The sequence below is a fragment of the Oryza brachyantha genome, chromosome 5 (assembly GCF_000231095.2).
Source record: "Oryza brachyantha chromosome 5, ObraRS2, whole genome shotgun sequence".
NCBI lineage: Eukaryota > Viridiplantae > Streptophyta > Magnoliopsida > Poales > Poaceae > Oryza > Oryza brachyantha.
In genome coordinates, this window is record NC_023167.2 from 6,368,362 (window position 1) to 6,379,723 (window position 11,362).

Here is an 11,362-nt window from a genome sequence, read left to right on the forward strand (position 1 = left end):
GTAAAAGCTAATAAAATATCCTGGAAAAATCTAGACTAAAAACACAGCAAGAAATGCATGGCACAGTACTATCTATCTTAAAATAATCGTCAGCCTTGACATTTTTATTTCTGCATCTCTTTGTACATAAAACAAGCATAAAAAAATATTATTTCTCCAAAATGATTGGCTGCGACGACTACTGCTACAAGTACATCGATCCAACCATCCTCACAGTCACAGTCGTAGAGCAGGAGAGAATTGAAAGAGACAACCAGCTGGAGATGCAGCGGAGGAGCATCACCGCCGGCGCCTTCGCCCATGTCGTGCTCGTGCGGCTGCTTCTGCTGTGCTGCTCGTGGCGGATTGCAGCCGCGGCGCCAAGAACCGATCCGCTCGAAGGTAATTAAGCAATAATTCACGCGAGCGCGCGAGCGCCTTGTTTTTGGTTGATGAATAGTGAGCGAGCTAGCCAAAAGAATCGATCGGTGTGCGCGCATGCATGCTGCAGCGGGGGCCTTGAACGCGATCCTGGGGAGATGGGGCAAGACGGCGTCGCCGGAGTGGAACGTCAGCGGCGAGCTCTGCAGCGGCGTCGCCGCCGACCTCTCCAACTGGGACAACTACCCCAACCTCAACCCTTTCATCAAGTGCGACTGCCACTACAACAACGGGACCCTCTGCCACATCACCAAGCTGTAAGTACTACATACTTCTCTCCACGCCCGCCAGATGCTCGACGAATTGCCTGAGAGAGAGAGAGTCGTAGACGCCATCGTCGAGGCGATGTAGCTAGCTAGTCGCCGGCGGCTGGTCGCCGGGGAGCTTGATTTAATTTGCGTCGAGGCTTTTGGGTGGGATCGATCGGGAATGGCGGGATGCTGCGTGGCGGCTATTTTTTTTTAAATTTCTTATGAATTATTTGGACCAGCACGTGGCCACATGGGGTCACCGTTAGAAACTTGAGGATCTGTGCTGGGCTACATGATACTCTTTAGCTACTCCAGCAGTCCAGCTATGAGCAAAGTGAGATGAACGACTAGTGACCATGGTATCATTGGATAGCTACATACTACCTCTGTTTTATAACGTAAGATGTTTGACTTTTTTATTACAACGTTTGACCATTTTATCTTATTCAAAAATTTACTACAAATATAAAAAATGACAAGTTGTGTTTAAAGTTTTTTTATAATAAAGTAAGTCACAAGTAAAATAAATAATATTTCATAATTTTTTTAAATAAGACAAATGATCAAACATTTAACCAAAAAAATCAAATATCTTACGTTATGAGACGGAGGGAGTAGCAAGTTTCTATAAAATAAGATATGTTGGTAATGAAAAGGGAAATAGCTGATAAGTCTTCTAGAGATAAACCTTTTCTCTTAAGAGTTTTCAAGATTATTGAGTTTGTGTCGAATATGTGTAGAAAGTTAGTTAGAAAGTATGATTTAGAGTTATAGTAAGTATATGGCAGAAGTAGAGTTACTCTTGGATTCTTTCTTAGAAAGAGAATCATCACCTCTATGTAGTAACCTGTGCATTGATTAGAGTAGCATATATAAGCGAGTAAACAACATGCCAACTGACTTGATGTGGGTACTAAACCCTTGTATGCCATCATATGATGTGGGCTTTTATGATTTTCTAAAAAATTAATCTTCGTATGGAGCTTAGCCCACGTATTAATTCCAACATGGTCATGACGATCGGTCAATAGAATCTGAAACTTGAAGCAGAACGATGGATTGCTACGGAGGCAACGCACAGTGCTTTTGATGGCTAAGGATGATCATACTAGTCAAACTAGAAATTTGGGCCAGTAGTCAAGCATGGAGGCTCTGATTCATGATAGTCGTGCTAGCTAGGATCGACATGCAGAAGGTGGCATGGAACGTCATTGTGCTCTGATCTGTTGCTGCACGGCCTCTACAGCAACTGCAAGTCACCCCTTTGTGCATCAGCCTCTAGAACTGGTTCTCTCTCTCTCAGAATTTGATACTCTCTTTGGTCTTTTTTTTATGTCATGACTTTTGAATCTATATTTGATCGATCGTCATTTAAAATTTTTATACAAATATACTCCCTCTGCTTTTTAATTAATGTCGTTAATTTTTTTATTTACGTTTGACCCTTCGTTTTATTCAAATTTTCTGTCCAAATATACAAAATTCTAAATCATACTTAAAGTTACTTTAGTAATAAATCAAATCATAACAAAATAAACAATAATTATATAATTTTTTGAATAAGACGAAGAGTCAAATATAGATAAAAAAGTCAATGGCGTCAATTAAAAAAACCAGAGGGAGTACAAAATTATAACTCATTCTTAAAGTTTCTTTACAAATAAATCAAATCATAACAAATAATTAATAATTAAATATTTTTTAAATAACACAAATGGTCAAACATATACCTAAAAGTCAAGGACATAAAATAAAAAAACGGAGGGAGTAATTTGTGAGTACATTTTTTTGCTCTGATTGCCCTGCGCCTCCACTTCGTAATCTCATGGCTGATGATAGGCAATTAGCTAGTTTTTTTTTTCACAAAGAAACAAGAAGAAGAGGTCTCTGCAAAGAAAAATATGTAGAAAAAATTCATGCAAAGATAGAAACAATACAAACCTGTTTCATTTTCCTTCTTTACATACACGCTGTATTTTTTTTCCTCATACAAACAGAGGTGGGGTCTAACAGTTGATGTTAATAGAATTTTCATTTCAAGGACATTCTTTGGTTTAGATTTTTATATTACTATCAATTAATATCATAACAATACTCCAAGAGACTTTTCATTTGCAACATTTACATTAGAAACGCAAGGATTGTAAAACAATAATCAAAATTAGCAGCTAGAAATTGTAGGCCACAAGCACAGAAGTTTGTCTAGCTTAATCCAAAGAAAAAAGAGCAAGGGATATTTCTAAAGTATTCTCATGTTAAAAATAACCAGTAAAACCTGGACAATTATAGATGTTGACAATCTGCAAAGTCCTTAAACCAGGTCAACGAGACTGTGGACCAAGACAGGTTCATGGGAATTTTAGAAAATTGTACGGATTTTAGATTTTAGGAAACTCTTATAAGAATTCATCTGAAGACAAGATGTCCAACTTATATTGTGGTATAATTTATTATATAAATTATTTTTTATTTATGAAATCACATAAAGCTTGTACTAAGAAAATTAAATCTGAAACAGAGTTTATTAATCACCAAGCCAAAACAATGTAGAAGTATTAGAAGTATAGCTAGATACAATTAGAGATAATGAAGTCAGATACAAACTCTAGAAGAAAAACAAGGGATATCAAATAAATTAGAGATAGAATAGATACAGATAATATGGTTCTATCTAAGTCTTTATGTCCGATAATACATTATATATACACCTCATAAACATCAGTGCAACAGAAAACAAATTCTAGGGTTCTACCTATTCAACATTTTCCGCAACAAGTTGGGATTTTTATCTCTAAAAAAAGAAGTTAGGATGTTACAGCAATCCATGTCTCTTGTTTGACTTCCCTATAGCCTCCAATAGCATAACTGAGAGAAAAATTGGTTCTCCACCTCTAAAGTGCTGGAGGCAAGGAGTCACAGAAATATCAATATGTAACATGAAGTAAGTACTATACTTATTGAGATTGGACTGGCGGTAAAACTGTTGATTAATTTGGTCCAACGGTTGACTAGCTTGACCACTAGTCTAGTTGTCAACAGAGGTTCAAAAAAATCAATATAACTCAAATACCATTGCCCAGTTTGTGAGTGGCAACAAACACAGTGCGGAGTTTATGAGTTAACTCCCTTTGTCTCATTGGAGCAAATTCCTTTCATGCCCTTCCTTGATTGGTGCCAAGAAAAAATTATACTTTGGAAACCTAGAACCATTTGAAGTGGCTAATTGCTCCAATTATGAGACTTTTAAGAACAAAAAAAATATTGGGGCTATCGAGCATCCCTAGTGTTTAGGACTATGTATTCTCTGCCACAATGGCATTGTCAGTACATTCACTTACATATAGGTCTTACTCTGCTACAAGTTCATATGCCAGTGACTATAGTGGTAGTGTTATTATGGCGGAGGATGTGAACCCGGTGTTTTAGTGGTTCTATGAAAACTGTTCAACTAGTTTTTACTGGTTCATATACATGAACCTTTTCACCAGACATCCCTTTTAAGTGCTTCTATGAAAAACTCACTGTATACCAAACCGGTTGAAACAGTGAGTTTTTCATAGAAGCTCACTGTTTCCACCAGACATCCGTTTTAAGTGCTTCTTTTTCATAGTTACAAGCCAATATATATATATATCTCATATATTTTCCTGATTTCTAGTTTGAAATTATTCTTAGGCGCACAACAACCATACAAGTCCATCCTCATTTTGTTACATGCTGGACAACAACCAGGGCATTCTGTCTTCTTGATCTGACCTGGTTTTGCATTTTCTTGGCGGAAAAACCAAACTGTTAAGAGTTAAAAATTGAAATGTTCCAAGCACAATTCAAGGGCTAAAAATGTACTTATTCCTTTTACTTTTTTTTTTCTCGAAAACGCAGGAGAGCTGCATTTAATTTCAATAAGGGGAAATAAACGGAACAGTACAAATAGAAAACAGAAAAAACAGGAAAAAAACAAACAAACAACTCGCTCAAAACAGAACCACACTAGCCCAACTTGCTACAACTAGCTACCTAGGATAGCTGCCCTGCTAAGGAGCTTTTGGAGAGCAGAATTTCCTGCCACACACCAAAGATAACCTTCATTTTCAACCACTTGTAAGACCGTCGCAACTCTAGGGCTGGCTCTATTGAATACACAGTCGTTGCGGTGCTTCCAAATTTCCCATGCTACTAGAGTTACTAAAGAGTTGATCCCTTTTCTCATATCCTTCGGCCGATTTTTGGTCACTTGGCTCCACCACCAAAGGAAGCGATCTGTAGTGGGTTGAGGTGCAGCCTCAGCTAGACCCAGCCTTATGAAGATTGTAGACCAGACTTGGCGGGAGAAAACACATGAGATCAAAATGTGCTGGATGGATTCATCGCTTTGATCACACAGTGGACAGTTAGTTGAGTGTTGCAACCCTCTTTTAGCTAGACGGTCGGCTGTCCAACACCTATTCTTAATGGCCAACCAAATGAAAAACTTGCACCGGAGGGGAGCCCAACAATTCCAGATGCGTTTCCAAGGAGCAAAACTGATTGAACCCAGGAAATAAGCTTCATATGTAGATTTGCATGTGTAACTACCATCTGCAGTGTGCTGGTTCATAATGTCCAAGATCAACTTATTCCTTTTACTTACCAGTAATATTTGTTTATTTGTGCAGGAGGGTAATTAAGTTGGACGTTGTTGGTCCAATACCTTCGGAGCTGCAGAATCTCACCTATCTAGAGGACCTGTATGATATCTAAATCTTCATATTAGTCATGACAGTGAAGTATTAGCTGTATATCAATGTTTTGCAGAAAATATAAATTCAATCACATGTTTTGAATGCTCAACTGTTGATTTTTTCGCTGGGCTGTTTTTCAGGCCAAAATTTTATTAAGTAGGAGAAAATAACTCAACTGTTGATTTCATGTTGAAAACCAGCAAATAGTAGTCAGCTTTGCTACATTCTTGCGCTGGCTAATTGACCTGACGTTTCTGGTATTGTTTCAGGAACCTGGGTTATAATTACTTGACTGGTCCCATGCCATCATTCATTGGAAAATTCACTTTCATGAAATATCTGTACGAGCTATACATTAACTTCTATATTCGTGTGCCATCCATTGGTTGTTGTTATGTTAACTGCTTTTCATTATTTAAAGGGCCATGCCTTTCAATCCACTATCTGGACCACTTCCGAAGGAACTTGGCAACTTGACCAATCTTTTGTCCTTGTAAGAAATCCTTTCTTGAATAACAGCTATATATTAGGGAGACCTTGGACTATTTTAATCACATAACTTCTCATAAACAAGTAAGAAAGAAATGATATCTCTTCAATAGTAGGCATGTCAGTGTAACTTCCATTTTGGAATTTTACCCATGGTGTTTAATATGTTGGAATGAAATTGAGCTGAAGAAGACTTGAAACAATTCTAATGATCAATATTATAGGTCAAGTTAATCGTCAAGATAAACTATTCCTCTGCTATTTAGTTGAAATAAAATAATTTATGTCACTAACGAAATGTTTCATTTTGATTCAGGGGTATTAGCTATTGTAATTTTACTGGTGAACTTCCTGAAGAACTTGGCAACATGACTAATCTTAAGCAGTTGTAAGATCCACCGTTTCTAATTTCCATATACTACTTCTAAATTAACTTAAGAGTAAAGTACATGGCCGGTTCTTGAACTTGTAGCGTGGTACTACTTAGATTCATAAATTTATAAAGTGCACGTTTAGGTCCATGAACTTATTTTAATGTCTAAATACATGGATCTGGATGATACATTAAAACTAAAACAAGTTCATGGACCTGGATGGGACATTTAAAACAAGTTTATGGACCTAAATGGTACATTAAAACAAGTTCATGGATCTAAACGTGCATTTTCTAAGTTTATGGACCTAAGTGGTACCGCGACACAAGTTTAAGGACCGACCATGTACTTTACTCTTAACTTAAATTGGGAATGGTCAGATCTTTTGTTGAACATGATAATTGCTGCAACTGTTCAATAACAGGTACATTGATGGTTCAGGATTCAGCGGTCCATTCCCTTCAACGTTCTTTAAACTTAAGAACCTAAACATCTTGTAAAATCAATACACAGCTTGACCTATTGTTTTCATTATGTTTTCATATGCTAAATTTCAAATACTTCGGTGTGCTTACAGGAGGGCATCAGACAATGAATTCACTGGGAAAATACCAGATTATCTGGGGATCATGCCTACATTGGAAGATATGTAAGATTAGTATATATTAACTCGTTAACACTTTCATTTGGTGCATTTTATTCAGAGATAAATTGTCCCATTTGAACCTGGACAAAAGCATCTTCCCTTAGTCATCACTCTACCGAAATGTATACATCTTTCACGTTTTCCTGCATGGCATCCTGATGATACGTTGAGCTTTTATCTTAAACTGTTGATATGTTGAGCTCACTTTATTAAAATGGATCTGGAATGTTTCTACCTTTTTTCTTTTCTGAAAGTATAAGCTTGTAGGGCTTTCCAAGGTAACTCTTTTGAAGGACCGATCCCAGCAAGTTTCTCCAATCTAACCAAATTAAAAAACTTGTAAGTACATTCTTTTTTGCTTTATTATCCACTTGATTGTTGACATGTTCAAGCTCTTCAGCTGATCTGTGAAATGTAAATGAGTAGGAGGATTGGTGATATTACAAATGGAAGCTCATCATTGGCGTTTATCAGTAATATGACATCTTTGGGGAACCTGTATGTGATGCTTTTAGCTCCAGATTTTACGATAAATTGTCAAAATTTCTAAACTTGTAAGTTACTGAGATTGAACTTCATTGTTACAGAATATTAAGGAACTGCAGGATATCTGATAATATTGGACCAATAGATTTTTCAAAGTTTACAACATTAATCTTGCTGTAAGTTTTAATATGAGCCATGATGCTATTTGTAATGCTATTGCCTATTGGTATTTCCTAAAATTGTGAAGCATCTGTACAAATAATACTGTTATTCTGTGACACAGGGACTTGAGCTTTAATAATATCACAGGTCAAGTTCCTCAATCTATCCTGAATCTAGGAATGCTTGAATTTCTGTAAGAATTCTTTCTTTACATCACTTCCATTTGTAAAACACCTGTTACATGATGTTCAAATTTCATTATCTTATGCTAAACCCAATTCAGGTTTCTTGGGAACAATAGCCTTACAGGAAGGTTGCCAGTTGTTATAAGCCCTTCATTAAAAACAATGTATGTTAGAAACAACCACCATAGCAGTATAGCACAACTTATTTAATAACATAAAAATATGTTCATTTGATGTGTAATAATTCTAGACTGTTTGTAGAGATTTATCCTACAACCTGCTCACTGGAAGCTTTCCTCCTTGGACTACTAAGAACAACTTGCAATTGTAAGTGTAACTTCTGAAATTTGTCTTAACAAAGAAAAAATAGATATTCTGACATTTTTTTCCTTATGCAAGGAATTTGGTCGCAAACAACTTTGTTCTTGGTAGCACCAACAACAGGTACTTATTACATTCAGCTGTACTTCTGCAAGAGATTATTTGTAACAAACTCTTTCTCACAACTGGTGCACAGTATTCTACCTTTAGGATTAAACTGCCTCCAGCAAGACACTCCATGTTTCCGTGGATCTCCAGAGTGTATAATTTTCGCTCTTATTTAAACATAGCATTTAACAGGGCATCAAGAACTTCAATAGTCTATGTTTTTTATTGCAGATTATTCCTTTGCCATTGACTGTGGTAGTAATAGATCTACTAGAGGCTCAGATGATACTATTTACGAAGCAGATCCTACAATCCTTGGGGCTGGATCATATTTTGTTACTGGTCAAAAAAGGTGGGGTGTCAGCAATGTAGGAAAATTCGACCAGGCCACAAATGGAATGGACATAATATATAGCTCAGAGCATTTTCAGAATACAGTCGATTCAAAATTATTTGAAACTGCACGAATGTCAGCATCATCTCTGAGATATTATGGCCTTGGACTTGAGAATGGAAATTACACTGTTCTGCTTCAATTTGCAGAGTTTGCTTTTCCAGATTCTCAAGGTTGGCAAAGCTTAGGCAAGAGAATTTTCGACATATATGTCCAGGTAGAAATATTAATCTTTTTTACTAAATTATTGAACCTTTATCTAAAATTATTCTTGTCATATGGATAGGGTGCCCTGAAAGAAAAGGATTTCGATATAAAGAAGATTGCAGGTGGAAAATCTTTTACTGTAGTCAATAGGAGTTACACAGCAACTGTGTCAAAAAACTTTCTTGAGATCCATCTCTTTTGGGCTGGAAAGGGCACTTGTTGCGTACCTACTCAAGGTTACTATGGGCCAATGATCTCAGCATTAAGCGTCACTCCTCGTAAGAACAATTATTAAGCATGTTCTTTAACTATTATATCAGCTTCCAGTATATAAAACCATTATTTTCAGAATTTACTCCAACTGTGCGAAATGGTGTGCCCAAAAGAGGAAACAAAGCAGGCATAATTTCTGGAGTGCTTATTGGTTCATTAGTTTTCGGATTAGCAGCTTTATTTGGAATATTTATATTGGTAAAGAAGCGGAGAGCAATGGCACAGCAGAGAGAAGGTAAAATTTTATTAGTACAGTAATTCAGATAGTAAATTATCAACTGATTTATCCTTTCTCATCTGTCTTCAAAAAATTGTAGAATTGTACAACCTAGTTGGACGGCCTGATGTTTTTAGCAATGCTGAACTCAAGCTAGCTACAGACAATTTCAGTTCCAAAAACATTCTTGGGGAAGGTGGATATGGGCCAGTGTATAAGGTTATCTAATTTCTGCAGTTAATCTTGTAATATTGCAACTGAATATTTATCTGATTTGGTATTTTAAGTGCAGCATTCTGGAGCGTTTTTGTCCATTCTCAAAATTTTTCCTTCCACAGGGTAAGCTACCTGATGGAAGAGTTATAGCTGTGAAACAGCTTTCCCAATCATCCCATCAGGGGAAAAGCCAATTTATAACCGAGGTTACAACAATTTCTTCTGTGCAACACCGGAATCTTGTGAAATTGCATGGCTTCTGCATAGACAACAACACACCCTTGCTAGTTTATGAGTACCTTGAAAATGGAAGCCTAGATCAAGCACTCTTCGGTGAGTTCACTTCTGAAAATTGCCAGCACTAGTAAAACCGTGTTTCCTTGAACGCAGTAAGAAATAATCCTCTGCATTTTGTCATCGTTGTTATTCTTGAGATGTTTCTGCTTATACAGGAAACAGCAACTCAAAACTGGACTGGGCAACCCGCTTTGAGATTATTTTAGGCATTGCAAGAGGCCTCACTTATCTCCACGAGGAGTCAAATGTGCGCATCGTGCATAGGGACATCAAAGCCAGCAATGTCCTACTTGACAAGGATCTCACCCCAAAGATCTCTGACTTTGGGCTGGCCAAACTCTACGATGAGAAGCAAACTCATGTGAGCACCAGAATTGCAGGCACATTGTAAGTGCATTTCATCATTTGTCTACATATGAATCCAATCTCAAAATTAAAGCTACTTTCTAACAAATTGCCTGACCTCTCTCAAGTGGCTATCTGGCTCCGGAATATGCTATGCGAGGTCGTTTGACAGAAAAGGCTGATGTTTTTGCATTCGGGGTGGTCATGTTGGAGACCCTCGCTGGTCGAGCGAATACCAACAACTCCCTTGAGGAAAACAAAATATATCTCTCTGAGTGGGTAAGATGATAAAAAGATATATCCATGCATCCACACATCGGTACATTTAGTGTATATCATCTTCTATTTACTGACAATGTGTTTATCGGTAGGCCTGGGCCCTGTATGAGAAAGAACAACCTCTTGGAATTGTTGACCCAAGTCTCCAGGAATATGACAGGGATGAAGCTTTCAGAGTCATACGCGTTGCGCTGCTCTGCACACAGGGCTCGCCGCACCAGCGACCAGCAATGTCGAAGGTCGTGGCGATGCTCACCGGAGAAGCTGAGGTAGCCGAGGTGGTGACGAAGCCGAGCTACATCACTGAGTGGCAGCTGAGGGATATGAACAGAAACTATGACACGGCCAGCTACTCAGGATCCACTACCCATGAGTTCAGCAGCCAGAACGAGATTGAACCACTCACCTAGTCTCCAACGATCACTGGAGCTAGTCTCAGTGAAAGGGGGATGTAAACCTGAATTGCCCTGGTGATAGATCTTGGGTTGAGGTGCCAACGTTGGACGCTATAAAATTGTGAGTCGATTTTGGTCATATCATACCTGCTTGGTGATGAACACTTTGTGTAAATGCAGTGACGATTAATTTGTGTTGACACAAGTTGTTTTTTTTTTATGATTTTGTAATGGTTTACATTACGTTACATATATTATAGCTGCGCTAATTTGAGTCGAGTTGGATGCTTGAATATTTTTCATTGGTCTTCTTGTTTATGTGCTGCTTGTGGCTAGACGGGCGTGGTCCGTTATGCAATCAGGACTAAATTTAAGGAAAGTTTAAATCTAAGTGTTATATATACTCGTTGTAATTTATCTACAGCCACCCAAAAAATATACACGTAGTTTTGCCCATAAATCTTCAACCATCAGAATAGCCTAAATCGTCAGTAAAGTTACTCTCTTCTCTACAATGCTACACGCAGGACACACAACGCAAATAACTCTGCGCAATCAATCTCCCGCAGGTACCTC

General features: G+C 37.7%; 1 protein-coding gene across 1 annotated transcript; it reads left to right on the forward strand.

Annotated features, from left to right (window-relative positions):
• Window positions 1-241: 241 nt before the first annotated feature.
• Window positions 242-11,063, forward strand: LOC102718652 (probable LRR receptor-like serine/threonine-protein kinase At1g56130). The gene is made up of 24 exons (XM_015837795.2): window positions 242-381; window positions 491-677; window positions 5,327-5,398; window positions 5,662-5,733; window positions 5,814-5,885; window positions 6,198-6,269; window positions 6,680-6,751; window positions 6,833-6,904; window positions 7,169-7,240; window positions 7,328-7,399; window positions 7,489-7,563; window positions 7,671-7,742; window positions 7,833-7,898; window positions 7,996-8,061; window positions 8,134-8,178; window positions 8,252-8,316; window positions 8,395-8,774; window positions 8,844-9,042; window positions 9,114-9,272; window positions 9,355-9,473; window positions 9,593-9,803; window positions 9,923-10,154; window positions 10,241-10,391; window positions 10,484-11,063. Exons 1-24 carry the CDS (start codon window positions 264-266, stop codon window positions 10,799-10,801), a joined length of 3,039 nt encoding a protein of 1,012 aa, XP_015693281.2. The 5' UTR covers window positions 242-263; the 3' UTR covers window positions 10,802-11,063.
• The last annotated feature ends 299 nt before the right edge of the window (window positions 11,064-11,362 follow it).

What these genes read in the sequence shown, in the direction of transcription:
- LOC102718652 (XM_015837795.2), top strand. Translation starts at nt 264, where the DNA reads ATGCAGCGGAGGAGCATCACCGCCGGCGCCTTCGCCCATGTCGTGCTC. An exon ending in TTGACCAATCTTTTGTCCTT is followed by an intron (nt 5,886 to 6,197) that starts GTAAGAAATCCT and finishes ATTTTGATTCAG; the next exon opens with GGGTATTAGCTATTGTAATT. An exon ending in CTAGGAATGCTTGAATTTCT is followed by an intron (nt 7,743 to 7,832) that starts GTAAGAATTCTT and finishes AACCCAATTCAG; the next exon opens with GTTTCTTGGGAACAATAGCC.